We start from the raw sequence: 17,430 nt of genomic DNA on the forward strand, positions 1-17,430 counted from the left end.
ACAGCACTAAATCAGCCCAGAGGACGACACTGTTATCCACCTCTTACAAATTACCCAGAGACACCTCTGGTGCTGGCCACGATAATTATATTGATAAGGAAGCTGGAGTGGAGGAAATAAATCAATGGAACCACACAGATCTCGCCAGTATCAATCTATGGAATCACTGCAACTCTCCTGCTCTCCCATTTGTAGGGTCATTAGCCATCTGTCTTGCTCACAACTGTTAGTGTATCACTGAACCCGGGCTGTATTATCTATCCCTCAGGTTTATATTTTCTCACTCTATCTGTGGAACTCTTGTCTGTTTCCCTTGCTCGCTTCCATTTTTAATTCTCCACCTTCTCTTCTTTTCCTTCTTTGATATTCTCTCCTTTTTCCCTGTTTTGCCGTTCTTAGGTTACTATAATAAAATACCAAAAACTGGATGGCTTTTAAAGAACAGAAATTTATTTCTCACCATTCTAGAGACTGGGAAGTCCCAGATCAAGATGCCAGCAAATTCTGAGTCTGATTCTTAGATGGTACTTTCTAGCTATGGTGAAAAGGTCAAGGAGTCCCTCTAAGACCCCTGTCATAAGGTCACTAATACCATTTATGAAGCCTTTGCCATCATGACCTAATCACCTCCCAAAGGCCCTGCCACTTTCCATCATCACCTTGGGGGTTAGAATTTCACATATGAATTTGGGGGGCACACAAACATTCAGACCATGGTAGCCTCCTTCTACCACCAGTTTATCTCTCTAATGGGCCCATTTTGGTTCTAGTCCTGGAGTCTTGCTGGTTCTAGTCTGATGACTCATCTGAGATATGGCAAGACAGTGAGGGACAGAGAGGAACCTCTGCTAGTGCCCACAAGCCTCCTAAGTTGCTTATGGAGACAAAGATTTTGCATCTGGCTTAACCATGCACTCACCCAATACTCATGGGTCTCAGAACAGCTGGGACCCACTAAAGGAGACAAACATATCTAATGCAGCACTCCCAGACACTCCCTGACACTGAACTGTACCTTCCTCATGGGAAGCTGCAAAAATCTGCCCATCGGCATCGCTGAAAAATGCCAAGGAAAGAATCCACCTGCGGAACAGTCAGTATTTTTTGCAATACAGAGAAATAGCAGGTGGAGACAGAGAATGAAGCCAGAAGCAGAAGCTTTCAGGGACACAAAAAAGAAAGCCACTTTGAAATAATTATGAAGTGACATGAGCTTAGCAACACTGGGAGCATTATTAAGTAGGCATTTCATAAACGTTAGTTTCACTTCCTTCCTCCCTTCAGCTGGCCCCAGATGAAGTGAGAAAAATGGAGCCCTTCCTGCCATTCATCCCACCGTCTGTCTCCGCCTTCCCCCAGACAAACAACCCAGAGAGAAGCAGAGAGTCAGGGATGGTGTGGCCAAAAATGGCTCGTGACTGAGCTGGGTGGTGACACATTGGGCAAGCTCAGAGAAGTGAATGAAACCAGAGGGAGCCCGTGTATGACCCTGGTTTTCTGTAAACGCTGGTTTGGGGGAGAATTGTCCCAGAAGATGTTAAGTTAAAAAAAAAAATTAAAAAAACGTCGGGTGGCGCCTGTGGCTCAAAGGAGTAGGGCGCCGGCCCCACATGCCAGAGGTGGCAGGTTCAAACCCAGCCCTGGCCAAAAACTGCAAAAAAATAAAAAATAAAAATAAAAATAAATGTCTCCCAACTCCTCTAGGACCAAAGCTTTCTGATTTAGAATTGCTCCTGATTCTTGGGACAGTGGAGGCTGGGTGCCTTTAAATAAAGAACCATCAGACCATCCTCCTCTTTGGGGAGAAACAGAAGCAATTTCTGGAGAGATGGCCTGGATTGTGGAGAAAACATTAAGCTAAAAGTCATCGCTGTCAGGAAGTCCTAAATCTGAACGGAAAAGAGGAGCGTGTTGATTTACAAGAGCTCAAAGCTTGTACATGAGAATGGTATCCGGCCCCTAATTAAAGGTGGCTGGAAAACAGCGTTAAAAGCACAGACCATGGTCAGCAAGATTGGGGTTCCATCTTGGCTCCTTTGCTCATTAACTGTGCCTTCTTGGTCAGGTTCCTTGGCCTTTCCTGAAGTTCATTTTCTTCATCTTAAATAAAGGAAGTAAATAAAAGACCTACCATCACAGCAAAATCCCCTAGAGTCCTCCTGGCTGTCTATAGCAGATCTGACTGGTGTTCACCCAAGCCAGACCAGACTAGTTGCTAAATATCTTGACTCTTAAATAGCATTCCTCACTAGCTTATAATGTTGTGACGAGGAATAAATGAAATAATGCAAAGAAAGTGCTTAGCTTGGCCCAGTTATTATCGGTATTTGTTATGGGTTGATTTTCATCCCCCCTCCAAAAGAAGGGATGTTGAAGTCCTAACCCCCAATACCTCAGAATGTGGCCTTAATTGGAAATAGGGTCATTGCAAATGTAAGTGGCTAGTTAAGACGACATCATACAGGAGTGGGGTGGGCCTCTCATCCATGTATCTGCTGTGCATATGGAAAGACAACCACATGAGGACACAGCAAGGACAAAATATGCAGACAGAGGCAAAGATTGAACCAATATATTTACAGGGTGAGGAATGCCTGAGGACTTCTCGCAATTACCAGAAGATGGGAGAGAGGCATGGAATAGATTCTCCTTCAGAGCTCTCAGAAAGATCCAACCCTGGGGACACCTTGATTCTGGACTTCTAGGCCCTAGAATTGTGAAAGAATAAAGTTCTATTATTCTACCCACAAATATGGGTATAGTATTTAGTGGGTTGACTCTTCAAAGCCCACTAAGACCATAAATTTATAAAGTATCAGGAACAAGAAGACTCGAATGTTCATTTTTTCCTGTCTCTCATCTGATGCTTAAAATCCCCTTTTCAGTATCCTGATTAAGAAATGTTTCAGCTGGTGCCTGAATACCTCCAGTGACTAGACCTCCAGAACCTCTCTACCTGACGTGACAATCCAGTAGATCTCACTATTTAAACAGCTATTCCGTATATCGAGCCAAATCTGGATTGCTGCATTTGGTGGAAACTACCACCTTGGGAACTTTTATCATAGAAAGGCCCGATCCTTCAGCACGTGACCACCTTCAGACACCAGCATTCCCTGCACCTGTTCTTGCACATACCAGAGTTTGAGCAAATGCAGTTTTGTGTGTGTGTGTGTGTGGAATGAACTTTTGCCTTGTTTACCTAAAGAATAAACTGTTAAAAACCAAATTCTGTATTACCACTTAATAGGGTAGGTTATGCGGTGGGAAAAAGCAATCCCAAAAACGTGTGCTTCAGAAACCAGAGGATTATTTCCCATGGTACATGTCTGTCATGAGTCATCAGGGACCCAGCCTGACAACACAGCCACCATCTCAAACACTGCCAGTCACCCTGGGAGGGAGAGAGCCCAGGCTACAGTCTCCTGTCAACAATCAAACACACCCACCTGGAAATGACACACACCGTTTCCTCTCACAATTCACTGGCCCCCAGCACTAGTGACAAGGTCTCACCTAACCAAGAGGGGACCCAGAAAGTGTAATCCTATCACGTCCCTGGAGAGCCAGGCCAGAAGTACCTGGCAAATCGCATTGCTGGTCAGCACACTCACCTGCAGAGTCACTTGTATCACCTCCAGCCTGCTTAAGGCGTTTTGTGTACTTGTTAGGTAATCGTCACCTTGCACTGTCATCACATTTACTTGTGTTTTCATCTCCTCCAGGAGACTGAATTTTCTTGAGAACAGGCTGGGTCATGACAAGTGTTCAATACACGGATGCATTTGAGAACGGTGACCACACAGCCACAGTAAAGGCCAAAGAACTTGCAGTGGTTTATAAGGCTATGCGTGATCTGGCCCCCACTTCCTCTCCGACCCCATCTCCTCCTCTCAGCATGGGGCTCCCTCATACTCTGGTCCCAGCCGCGCTGTCTTGCCAGCTCTCCAGCCCTACACTCACAGCTCCCTGGTCTGTACCGAGCCTCCTCCCCATCTGCTTGGCTTGCTGCCACCCACTCCTGAGTCTCCACTCAGTGTCACGTGGTCAGAAAGCCTGTGATCACATGCCATAAAGTGTGAACAAGCCCCTGCCCTGTCGACTTCCCTGCTTCCTTCTTTTCTTTTCCTCTGGTTATAGTTACTGCTTCTTGACACAAACACACACTAATGTATGCTGCATTATCACATATTAAATAGAGCATAATTTATATTCATAATAATTATTGTGGTATAGATAATTATTTTATTTCCAGTATTCATTAATTTTCTACCCCTCACCTTTCTACACATACACACTTGAATGAAATTTTTTTTATTAAATCATAGCTGTGTACATTGATATGATTGAAATTTCTATGAATTAAAGGACCAGCATACAGAAGGTGCTTAATATTTGTCAAATGAATGAATAGTAAATGAAAAATCTGTTCCCTGAGTTTTCACATCTTTGGACCCAAATGCTAAGCTCCTGTATCTCATAGGACAAGAATTTTGAGTCCTTTCAACCTCCCAGCCACCTAGAGGGATTGATGCTCAGTAGAGGGCACAACTCCTTGTCTGTCCTTTATTCTGAATTTCAATTAAAAAATCCTAAGTTGAAATAAGATTTGAGGAGTCACAAAAAAATCACCCTGTGGACTGACTATATTTGGTTATTGACTAACAGCTAGAGCATTTTCCACACATAAAACAGCCCCCTTCCCTGTCTCTGTATAGTTTCTTAATTACTGCTTTGGATCTAAGTGTGGTACTTAAAATGTTTCCCTCTTTATTTTTCTGTCACTTGTCTTCCTTTTCATCTATAATGTTTATTTTTTCACTTATTTATTGAGTATCTACTATGTGCAAAAAAGCTGTGTTAAGTGCTATAAGAGGTTCTGTGATAATTTTACAATTCCAAGAAGAAAAAAGTTAAAGTTATCAGATAAATAAACTCAAGTTCAGTAGAGAGATAGCTAAGGGCGCTTCTGGATGTCAATGTCGAATAGCAGAGCCGTTCCTAGGAGACATTCAGTGGTAGAAGGGCCCAAGGGACACTTAAGGTATAGTTCCCACAGCAGCTGAAAATGGGAAGGCAAGTAGAGCTTTGGATGAGAGGGGGCTTGGGAAGAAGTCAGGAGGATAGTTTAATTCAGACATGTCATCCCAATCATCTCCAAGGTTGATTTATCTCATCTGGAAGTGATCAACAGACCCCATCTCCCACATCACTCCAAGGACCTCACCCATCTTTGGACAAGGGTATGCTTAGGATGGGGCTTTCTTGCTGTCCACTGACAGATAAGATATTTCATATGTTCCAATAATTTCAGGGTAGTCCTTGAACAAGGGAAGAACCAGAATAATTATTCTACTTGTCTGCAAACCATAATTATTTATTTTAGTTAATGCCAAGCACTAGGTAAGAATGGTTCAGATAATAACTCCATCATCACTCCAACCCCATCATTACAGTACCATTATTATTTCCATTTTATATATGGGGAAACTGAGGCCCAAAGTGGTCAAGTGATCCTCCCATGGCTAGAAAGCAAAGAAACTGAGGTTTGAACCTAGGCGGTCTAGCTCCAGAGTCTGTAGTCTCAGCAGCTCTGCTCTGTCCTGCTTCCTCTCTACACAGAAAATAGGGACAAATTGTAGTCCAATACATAATATAAAGATCGAATAATAAGACATGATTTTATACTAGTCACTAATACAGGTTAGTGCTAATAAAATCAACCCAGAGCATTGTCCAGAACTGAAATTGAAAAGACCAGTATCTTACATAAAGATAACAGGGAGAAATCTAGTAAGTTGGAAAATGATTTGACCTTTTTCCCCCTGAGCAGTTGTGTATGAATTTATCTTCCCATCCTTCCATGCATCTGCTCATGCAGTCACACGGCTGTGTACTGGTCACTCTCGCCGTCCTGGACAGATGATCACACCCTGCAGACAAAACACGGACTGACTGACATGGAGGCAAAGGAACCGGTGATCTAGTGTGAGAAGCACAGGGAGGGGCCCGGAAGAGTGGGGCATGAATTCAGCCTGTGCTTAAGGGGAATAAGTAAGGGGACAGGAAGGAAAAGATGAGAGAAGAATGCTCTTGGAGGAAGGAATATTGAATCTGGCCCTAGCAAAAGTCTCTAATCTCAATTATTTCCAGAAAGATCATAGAATTCACACAATTTCCATAAGAGACCAGAGAAAATGGAATGGCCTTTTCAAGAAAGACTCTGGGATATGGTAGTTAAGAACGCAGGTTTTGGAGTCAGTCAGGTTAGTGTTCAGATCTTTCCCTCTCAAAGCAGAATTTCCTTCGTTACAGCACTGGACTAATCACAATGCCCATGGTAGTGTTCTTCTGAGGATCGCACAAGCTTGGGCACAGAGCATAGTCTGCGCCCAAATTGCTTCCTTCCCAAACTCATAGTCACTCTCACTTGGGCCCCTAGTCCTTAATCTTCTCAGGACTCTAGCATTACCTTTAGAACCAAAGTTTATAAATCTCTCTTATATTTTACTTAGAGAATACAAAGGGAATATAATTTCTGAAAAACTCATTTGCATTACTGTGAATTTATTGTTCTCTGTGGTTCTTGGTATTCATTATTTTAGCAATTTAAACAGGAACTCAGAAGAAAGGCACCCTGTCATCACAGAGCCCTGGGACTATACTAATGAGAAGATTACAAGAAAGTTCAGCTCACATGGTCCCAGATAATCACAAATGTACCCAAGGATTATTAACAATCACAATTACCTGGAACTATATTAGTTGCCTGCTTGGTTACTCTAAAGTCAACTTTGAATAGATGAGCTTAGAGGAGTTAATGAAAAAGTTGTTTTGAAGTGTCTGGTGGAGCCCCTCTCTAATAAATATCTGAAAAAACGTGAGCGTATGCTAAGGCTCCCCGGTCCCCTTCAGCTTACTTCTCAGCTGGAAGAAAGGAAAGTTGAGTCCTCCTCAGAGGAAGAGCCTGTCCACATGGCCTGCAAGCCCTTGTATGCCCTCACTTGCCAGCATGAGGGCCAGTCCCATGTGTGCTAGATAAGCCTTGTGGGAAAACAAAATAGCCTTCTGCAGAAGCAGTCCCCATTTTCAGGGAAAAGGTCCTGGGCCTTCATGACTTTGGCAGCCACTGTCCCTTGCCAGAGTCCCTTGAAAATCTTCAGCTGCCTATTTTTTAGCTGTGCGGGACTGTGAACAGCCATGGTGCCAAGGCACATGTCTCAGAAGTTGTCTCATGCCTCGGTTTCTCTTTCAGATTCCCACAACTCCATGCTGTGTGCTGCAAACTGGTCTTGAACCCAGAGCTCTGGCTGAGAGGATGGGGGCAGATGGGGAAACAGTGGTTCTGAAAAACATGCTCATTGGCGTCAACCTGATCCTTCTGGGCTCCATGCTCAAGCCCTCAGAGTGTCAGCTGGAGGTCACCACAGAAAGGGTCCAGAGACAGGCAGTGGAGGAGGAAGGAGGTGTTGCCAGCTACAACTCATCCAGCAAAGAGCAGCCCGTGGTCTTCAACCACGTGTACAATATTAACGTGCCCCTGGACAGCCTCTGCTCCTCCGGGCTGGAGGCCTCTGCTGAGCAGGAGGTGAGCGCTGAAGATGAGACTCTGGCAGAGTACACAGGCCAGACCTCGGACCACGAGAGCCAGGTCACCTTCACTCATAGGATCAACCTCCCCAAAAAGGCCTGCCCATGTGCCAGCTCCGCCCAAATGCTGCAGGAGCTGCTGAGCCGGATCGAGATGCTGGAGAGGGAGGTGTCGGTGCTGCGGGACCAGTGCGGTGCCAACTGCTGCCAAGAAAGTGCGGCCACAGGTAGAGTCTGGGGAGCTGCAGCGGGGTCTTAGGAGGTGACAGAGAGGCCTGAGAGGAGCAGGTCAGGCAATGGGAGGAAGAGATGCACTCCACGTGACATCCAGCATCCCTTCCCACGGAAGGAAAGACGTGCTCCCTTCTGAAGCTGCCAGTTAATATGTCTCTAAGATCTAAACACAGTCCTTCCCAGGGGATTCAGTTCAGGGATTCTCTACACTGCTTAGCTGGTTTAAAATCCATTAACCTGATTAGGGGGGGATGAGTCAGGTAATGGTACCGTGGTTCAGCACAGCAATTTCAATGGTGAACAGGGAATTTGATGTCTGTCTTCATTCATCTTTGGTTTTCACAGGTTGTTGAATTGATATCTATCCATGTTAACCTGAGGGACTAGAGAATGCAGGCGCGCTGCTCACTCAGTCACGGCCTTTCTCCCATCTGAGAAAATGATAGTCATTAGGGTCCCAGAGGGCCTGTCCCCATCTTCTCCAACAAGATAGAAGTTTTTCTCCTGCCTCCTCCATGAACACACAAATACACATGCACACATACTCTCTCATACACACACGCCATCGCACACAACACACACAGCACTTGTCCACCCTCCAAAAGGCTGAATGCTCAGGGGATTTACACCTAGCCTTGCCCACTTTCTAACTAGTATCCCTCATGAGTTACTATCCTTACCTCTCAGAGCCAGATTTTCCAAGTTTGAATCTGGCTCTGGTATTTCCTAGCTTATGGCCTAGGCAAGTTCCAAGCCTATGCCTTCTTTTCTCCTTCTACACGTAGAGCTAGACTAGAGCACGGGGAGTTATGAAACTCAGAAGCACTTGTTCCAGATGGAAGCCCTGCTTCCAGGCAGAATCATCCAAGCAACAGCTGTTATCAGCTGGCCCACAGTGAGCAGGAATTGGGTCTGTCCCCTTTGCACCCAATGTTCATCTCCCTGAAGGTACCTTAGACTCAGGCAATTCAGGTCTTTAATGAGAAGAAGCATTTATCTTATCACCCAGGGTCCATGATCCCTAGGCTTTCAGTGAATGAAAGCAGGAGGGGGTGAGAGTGAAATGTTAGCAGAGCGAGGATAACCCGCAGCTCCAGAGGGATGCTGGAAACATTCCCCCTGAGACACAGCAAGATTAGGAGCACTCTTTGAGCAGCAAAATATTTCAAGAGCTTTTCTCACCTCCTCCTCCCCCATGATCAACACTATAAATAACAATCTAAAGAATAGAAGAGCAAGCCCATTGTTCAATCCTCCTTTTTCAGTGAACACCGGCAGGTCGGTTCTTCTTTCCCATGGGTCTGGGGAATACAGGGAAGTCCTAGGTTTCCAGGGATGTGCATTCTGGTGCTCAGGAAACTGGGTGCCTTCTCCAAGTGGACTTTTTACCACCTTCCACCAGGATCCCTCACAGCTGCGGGAAAAATCTACAAGGAAGAGTCACACCAAGCAATCTTAGCATGGTATATTTTCAGGTTGTAGAGATTACGTGTACGTGGTAGAATTAAACAAGGATGTAACTTAATGGACTTCACATGCTTAGGTCACGTGCAGAAAAGGATGCTGAGCAGGTAGGTACTCACTTGGTGTTTGTTTAACAAGTTTACCCGATTCATGCTAGACAAATAAATTAACCACTATAGTTAGACCAAAATAAGGGCTGGAACAGAGATAACCTTGAAGGGGATCATAGCAAACAGTACCTAAGTGAGAACAAGGTTCTGGGAAGCCTTTGAAGTAACCCTGGCACTGGGTTTTGCTGAATGAGCAAGGTCGGTTGAGTGGCAGGAAGGGAGGACAGGTTTGTACCCCATACAACCTTTCTCTGCATAGCCAACTCAGTGCTCAGCCTATATCCCCTCGGGTCCCCTCGGTCCCCACAGCTAGTACCTTGGCATCTTTGTCAAAGGTCTGTCCCTAGTCTACTGGAACCTTCTCACCCTGCCCAAAGACAGAATGAGCGGCCTGGGAATTCACATGCCCCCAGGGACCACCCGTAACCCACAACGAGATGTGACCTGCATTGTTTCAAGGGCACCCTGCCAGATTGAACCCAAGTGGTTTCCCCTGGGACTTTGCTGATGATGCACCTGGGCAGGGGGGCTTTCCCTTCCCGATTGTCCCCTCTTCTCTATGAGTTTTTCCTGGGAATATCTTCTAATAAGTCACTCTTACATGAATCTTCACCTAAAGTCTACTTGTAGGGAACCCAACCCAAGATACCTGGAGGTAAGCTCCTGGAGGACAAGGGGCCAGATTTTATTCATCTTTGTCCCTAGAATTGTGCCAGGCACAGATATCCCACATTAGGTGACAATATTTATTAAGCTAAATACGTATCAAATACTGTTGAGCTTAACTCTCAGCAAGGCAAATCTGCTCAGAGGATAAGTAGAGGTCTCTTCCCACTCCACCTCAGCACCACTGACAGGAGAAGCCACTGCTGCCCTTTGACCTTCTCCTTGACCATTCCAGGACAACTGGACTATATCCCTCACTGCAGTGGCCATGGCAACTTTAGCCTTGAGTCCTGTGGCTGCATCTGCAATGAAGGCTGGTTTGGCAAGAACTGCTCAGAGCCCTACTGCCCACTGGGTTGCTCCAGCCGGGGTGTGTGTGTGGACGGCCAGTGCATCTGTGACAGTGAATACAGTGGGGATGACTGCTCCGAACTCCGGTGCCCGACAGACTGCAGCTCCCGGGGACTCTGCGTGGATGGGGAGTGTGTCTGTGAAGAGCCCTACACTGGCAAGGACTGCAGGGAGCTGAGGTGCCCTGGGGACTGTTCAGGGAAGGGGACATGCTCCAATGGCACCTGTTTATGCCAGGAGGGATATGCTGGTGAGGACTGCAGCCAGCGGCGGTGTCTGAATGCCTGCAGTGGGCGAGGACACTGTGAGGAGGGACTCTGCATCTGTGAAGAGGGCTACCAGGGCCCTGACTGCTCAGCAGGTAGGAAGGGGAACTCTGCGGGGCATTTGGCAAGGGTGGTCCGGCAACCTAACTGGACACCCCCAGGCAGCTGGGGAAGAGGAATGGGAGGCAAAATAATTCCCAAGTCGGTGGTACTCATTTGCTTTCCAAGAGAGCTGATTTCTTGAGTCAATAATAGTGGATGAGACTGATTACAAGTGATAAAGAGCAGAAATCAGAAATGATCAAGTTCAGGCTGAGAGCTAGGACTGGAACAATGGTAACAATGATGACAACACACTAATGTCCTTGAAGTGGGGAATAACAGAGACTGAAGTCATGGGACCGCCTTAGGCAAGGTCCTTCTCTAACTCAGAGGGATTCCAAGAGTTCCACCTGCTCAAAGATATCTCCCTTACCTGTTGCCATATTCTAGGGGAACCTTTAATTAAAGTTGAATACAATGCAACTGCAAGAGATGGTGGTTAGGCTGTAGGGCTGTCTAATGATCTTGGGCCTTACTGATTGTAAGGTGTTATTATTATAATTTAGAAAATGATCCAGGACATCCACATGGAGAAGAATATTTGTAATCAAGGAATTAAGTAAACAGGAAGAAAATACTAAAGCATTGAGCAACAACTAACTTTCTAACAATTAGCACAGCATATTAAGAGGATATGACTCACTTTGTTCCAGACGACTATATAGCAAATTGGAACTAACCCCATATGTAGTGGAAACTGTGGAAACTGATAGAAAAGTAATGTCCTAAAATGGAGATCTAAATCTAATCAGTGAGAAAAATAACCAATGTCTCACTGGTGCTGATTCTTTTTTTTTTTTTTTTTTTACCCAAATCAGATTATTTTCATTATTTCACTCATCCTCTTTTGACTAAATCAGTGACTTTTGCTCATATATTTGTTTTTGGTTTAAGGAGTGCATAGTAAGTAATTAATCCTTTCCATTCAGGGTTCAGAGAACCCACGGAGAAGATTTAAGTTAAAAAAAAAAAAAAAAAAGCAACAATCAAACATTTTTAAACCTAATTGAGCAATTCTGGGACTATTTTGACCAACCATCTGACATTGGTTCAAGGGAGAAACCCTGGGAAGCCAATGTCACCAGCCTTCTGCTCCTCAGCATAATCAGCAATCCCTACCTGGATGGTGGATGCCTTGTTCCTGCACATGTGACTTCAACTTAAATATGTTGAAATAAGTTCAATGGCAATAATGAAAATAAAAACAATGATAATGTGTAGGATTAGGAAAAAAATATTTTCACATTTCTTAACTTTTTCCCATATTCAATTATTTACTTTAGGCTCCCATTTTGTTTTTGTTTTGTTTTTTCTTTTTTTATTTTTAAGACAGAGTCTCACTTTATTGCCTTGGGTAGAGTGCTGTGGTGTCACTTCTCATAGCAACCTCAAACTCCTAGGCTCAAGCAATCCTCTTGCCACAGCCTCCCAAATAGCTGAGACTACGGGTGCCACCATGATGCCGACCATGATGCCTGGCTACTTTTTCTACTTTTAGTAGAGACAGGGTCTCGCTCTTGCACAGGCTGGTATTGAACTCCTGAGCTCAAGGGATCCTCCCACCTTGGCCTCCCAGAGTGTTAGGATTACAGGCGAGAACCACTGCTCCTAGGCTCACAATTTTGTTTACTGAATTGAAATACCTTTCAAAAAATATGGATAGTCACAATACCAATTGTCCCTAAAAGAAAATCAAGCTAAAGCTAAGCCTTATTGTTTCTGAATGCAAAGTCACTAGGTAGTTTCTGGGAAGCAGGCTGAAATGTGGCTCTAGACCCCCCCTGGAGGATGCTAAGGCTCTATTTGGGCCATTACTCCGTAAAAGCTGTTCTATCACACACGTGCTTCTCAGTAGACTCCACCTGTGCTGGCCTAGATAAACCAGACATGTTCTTGACCTGATTTTCTACAGGGATGGGTCCATTTGCAAATAAAAATCTTGATCTGATCCAGAGTTCAAACTGAACTGGAGATAAACCCTCCTGGATACCACGGGGAAGACTCAGTAGCCACTAGCACATCTACAGCTGGGTTGAGTCCAAACCATAAGCACATATTACCTCTGACATGTTACCTCTCTGTTGCTTGAGGAAAACTTCCATAGGCCCAGATAAATTATTTTACAGATTCCCAAAGCATGTGAGGAAGGACAGTTGCATAATCTCCATCTGTTTCTATAGCAACCCTGGAGCCACCATTCACCGCAGGAGGTCTGTTCTTAAGGCCTGTCTTTTAAACCAGGTGCCATAGGTCTCTCCCAGAGAAGTATCTAGGTCATTATCTAAAGTGCTACTTTGCTTGCTCTTTATGAAAAGGCTGTAGGAGAAGGGGCTATTTATCCACCGTTTGACATTTCTGGCCAGGTGCATGCATTACAGCATGACTGCCTACTGGAATGTGGAGAGGAGAGAGAAGGGTTAGGAAGGTGAAACCATGGAAAGATACAAAATATACTTCCTTAGGATATTCTCTTCTCTTTGGTCAGGGCATAGAAAATAGCTGCTCATTGTGTGAATTTCATTCTGAGGCCCCCTAGATCTCCAGCACTCAAATGCAATTGAGTAGTGCTGCTAAGCCCGCTACATTTGACTCCCAGCCTTGATCTGTGCTCACAGTGTGCTATGGAACAAAATCTCAAGCTTTTTTCTCCTTTCCCTGCCCATATATAGATAATAAGACAAAAAAATTCATGAATATGTGCACTTGAAACAGGCCTTAAAAGAAGCTACTCCAGGCTTCTTCTCATTTTATAGATTTAAAAAGCTGCAGTCCAGAGAGAGATTTTCCTAGAGCCAGGCAGCTAATTAACAGGAGAGTAAGAAAGAGAACCATGGTCTCCTACCAACTTCTAGCACTGTTTAATCCTCTCTGGGATGCTAAGTAGAACAGAATGGAAAAATAAAAAATTTAAAGCCACATACACAAAGAAGTAGCCTTTTGACAGGAAAGCTGAATCCTGTCAAATGATAAAATATGAAGTTTTGCAGGTGAGGTGGGGAAGCACATTCAACCATTTGTCCGTGCCTGTCCCCAGAGCTGTCCAGAACTCCCTGTGAGTCAGCAGGATGAAAGAACCATCAGAGTAGGGTCCAGAAAGCTGTTCTCTGGACCTCAGTCAGACCTGTGGAGATCCATCAATGTCAGCCTCTGCCTCTGTCAGAATGGCAGCCAGCTCAACCTTTGGCACCTGAAACGACTTGCTCTTTAGAGCAAGACACATCACTGAACCAGTTCCAACTGCTCTCACCACATAAGTGCAAAATGTATGCAAGATCTAAAAAGGAAAGAGCATGGCATCTTTGCAAATAAGCAACCTCAAGTTTCAAGCCACAGTTTGGGGTTGTATTTTTTTTTTCCCTTTTCAACAACCTGCTCTTCCTCAACTTTCCAAATTGGAACCCCAGAGGAAATCAGACTTAGTAAGACCTATTTTCAGTAAAGAATAGGTTTCTTTGCACCCACCATAAACTGATGGAGTTGAGGCATAAGGCTCTTTTATAGTTTGCTTTGTAGTTGAAGGTCATTTCATGGTGTAAGGATTATTGGCATTCAAAGTACATCTGGGCTACTGCTAAATTATAGGGCAAGTGGCGGTGGTCTCTTCCACAGAGCCACTACTACAAGGCTAGTTCCACTTTGATGACACCAGTGGGCTCCTCGGTGTTTGTCACCAGGCTCAGGCTTCAAGTTTGGCTGCCAGAGTAATAAATTCTTTTGTACCTCCTTTTTTGCTTTAAAAATTCTCTTCTTAGATCACACTCCCTTGACATTATTAGTTTTATTTCTGGAAGAAGGAACCAAAAAGTAATACTCTGACATGTTACAAATGCCCTAAGGGTGGTTGGTGACTTGAAACTTGGAATGTCCATTTCTGTCATTATGACAGGAAAGGTCCTGCATAGGAAACTTGTGATCGGGGTGCTGAATCACAAGAGACAAGCACTAGTGGATCTTTTTATAAAAATAGTTTTCTTACCTCTAGGACAAGCACCAGTCTGGAGATCATATCCTGTAAGATTGTCTGAATTATTCCTAATATAGTTTACTTTGGGGGATGTGGATAAATGAAAGGAGGCATCTGATATGATATAGAACCCGACCTACAAATTATAGGGCAAAGAACTTTAAATGTAGAAGATCTGGGTTTAAGAATCAATTCTGCTATGACTCAGATCCATGGGATTTATGGCACATCCCTTAACCTGAGCCTCAGTTTTCTCAGGTTGGGATAATTATTTCTAGCCAAATTACTTCATAGGGCTTCAATTAAAGGATTAAAAAAATTTCTAGTTAGATGGTATATCTGAACATGTTTTATAGGCTAGGAAGTGCTATACAAATGTGAAATGCTATTGCATGTTGGCAAAGAGGTTCTATAGTTGTTCTGCTTGATGAGTGTGTGACCCAATTTCCTCATCTGAAAAATAGAAATAATAATGATACCTAGCCCATAGTGTCAGTGTGAGGATGAGTAAGATAATCCATGTAAGAGTGGTGAGCATTATACCTAGGGTATAATAAATGATCAATATAATCATGCAAATCCTGATGGATTCTCTGTATCAACAATTCTTTCCTGGGTCCAGGAGTCATTCTGTATGTATCATACAGGGTGTGACCAAAGCCTCAGTGCAGTTTAAAGCTCTAATAATATCAGAATTATAAATGATGCCAGTTTATAAAAATAACACTTGAAAGTTAAATTTCACTTGAAAGTCTATTTAAATTTCATTTTCACTTCTTTATTTTTGTAAATTAAAAAATAATTTTTTTTTAATTTTTTGTTTTGATCATTTGCTACCTTCAATGAGAGGAAGCTCCACTTTCTAGACTGTTTTATTAAATGAAGAGTTTGGGGGGAAAGCAATCAAAGCAAATGTCCAACTTTACAAATATATACTAGCAATTTCTCTGCCGAGAGTCTGAGCTCTATTAAAGGACTTCTCATTTTTGCTGAGGATTTTAAGGTACACCAGCGAGCACAGGAGGCAGGCACTCTCCACATATATGGTCCTATGAAAAGCCACTGGCCTAGGCCTACTGGCTGGTGAAAGTGAAAGGGCGAGATTACCTAGAGGAGAAACTCAAAACTAATAAAATCTCTCAAACTAATCAGAGCCCCACTACATATAAATTTTTAAGTTAACTATGACCATCTAAATATTAGCCTGACCTTTGATTTAACCTATGGGCAGGAACATTTACAGCTACACTGGGGTTAGCCTCTAATTAGACTTAAAAGTTTGATCAGTTAGTGCCTACACTACTAGTGAATCTTCATTTCCCAAAGAAACCACGCACAAAAGCCTATTTTAATTTTTTTTTAACCTTTGGAAACTCTTTGAGTACCATTTGAGAAGTAAAATAAGAAAGAAAAGTCCTCAAGAATATTTCTTAAAAAAAAAAGAGAGAGAGAATGTTTCTTTAGCATCATCTCTAAAGTCAAGGGTAATGAAAATTAGTTTAACACAAGTTCTATTTCTTTCAAAAGCAAAATAAATGGTCTCCTTTTAAAAAGGAAAATGCTACAATAAAGCACCATCGAATGTTTTCATCAGGTCATGGTGTCCACAATTTACTATTTTTGCTTCTTATGTTTTGCAAGATAACCAGGAATGAGTCTATTTTTACCCACCAAATCAGATACTGGCTCCTAGAGTAATGAAATGTAAGTAATTATTAAACCATGAAAAATTTAACTGCTGGTTTACTGTTAAATATTTAACAACTGGCTTTCTAAAGGAATGAAAATTTAAAAGACCTGATTTGTATCATTTGCCAGTTTCCATGGTATAAAGATTCTCTCCATGGTCAATTTCAAACGATCACCATGATGTCACGAAACAGAGTTGGGAACCGATGTGAAGTAGAACACAGTTATATGGTATTTCCACCACAGAGATACAACGCTTGTGAACTAACTTAGATAATGGTAAAATGTAGTGAAATGATTTGAGATTGATAAGTTTTGAGCATTTATCACCTTTGTTTTGCATATAATTTGCTTAATCATAAGTTTATAAAATTTAATTTTTATCAATGGCTGTATTTAACAATGGTCTCGCAAATTTCCTGAAAATTTAACAATCAGCTTGCACAAGCAAGTAGGCACTAGCTCCAGTGCAGGATAGCTCATGGCTTTATGGAGATTGGGATGCTAAGTACAGAAAAGGCAGGACCCTGTCCACAAAGGAAGTTAGAAATCGCTCAAAGCCCTTGAGGCCAGTGGAATATATAGACATGGCATGGGGATGAGATGTGAGGAAGGAAGTTGAGTCCAGCATGAGAAAGGCAATCCCCTGAGCTCATGCTGTCTGTGTATTGCCTCCCGGTAGTTGCCCCTCCAGAGGACTTACGAGTGGCTGGTATCAGCGACAGGTCCATTGAGCTGGAATGGGACGGGCCGATGGCAGTGACGGAATATGTGATCTCTTACCAGCCGATGGCCCTGGGGGGCCTCCAGCTCCAGCAGCGGGTGCCTGGAGATTGGAGTGGTGTCACCATCACAGAGCTGGAGCCAGGTCTCACCTACAACATCAGCGTCAACGCTGTCATTAGCAACATCCTCAGCCTTCCCATCACTGCCAAGGTGGCCACTCGTACGTACCATTCCCCCGTCCTGCTTCATCTTTCTTTTCTCCTACATG

The 17,430-nt window shown here is 43.6% G+C and overlaps 1 protein-coding gene across 4 annotated transcripts in view; it reads left to right on the plus strand.

The window, feature by feature from the left end:
• The window catches only part of TNR (tenascin R), a 432,007-nt gene that overhangs the window by 334,728 nt on the left and 79,849 nt on the right, over nucleotides 1-17,430 (plus strand). For 3 of the 4 annotated variants that reach the window (XM_053607624.1, XM_053607627.1, XM_053607625.1), the window contains 3 exons: nucleotides 7,256-7,817; nucleotides 10,300-10,776; nucleotides 17,119-17,382. In XM_053607624.1, coding sequence (XP_053463599.1) covers nucleotides 7,319-7,817; nucleotides 10,300-10,776; nucleotides 17,119-17,382 — 1,240 coding nt within the window. In that variant the 5' untranslated portion in view covers nucleotides 7,256-7,318. Of the gene's footprint in view, nucleotides 1-7,255; nucleotides 7,818-10,299; nucleotides 10,777-17,118; nucleotides 17,383-17,430 lie in introns of those variants that run through there. The other variant, XM_053607628.1, reaches the window with a different exon arrangement.

Source organism: Nycticebus coucang, chromosome 10, assembly GCF_027406575.1.
Source record: "Nycticebus coucang isolate mNycCou1 chromosome 10, mNycCou1.pri, whole genome shotgun sequence".
In the NCBI taxonomy this organism is placed as follows: Eukaryota; Metazoa; Chordata; class Mammalia; order Primates; family Lorisidae; genus Nycticebus; species Nycticebus coucang.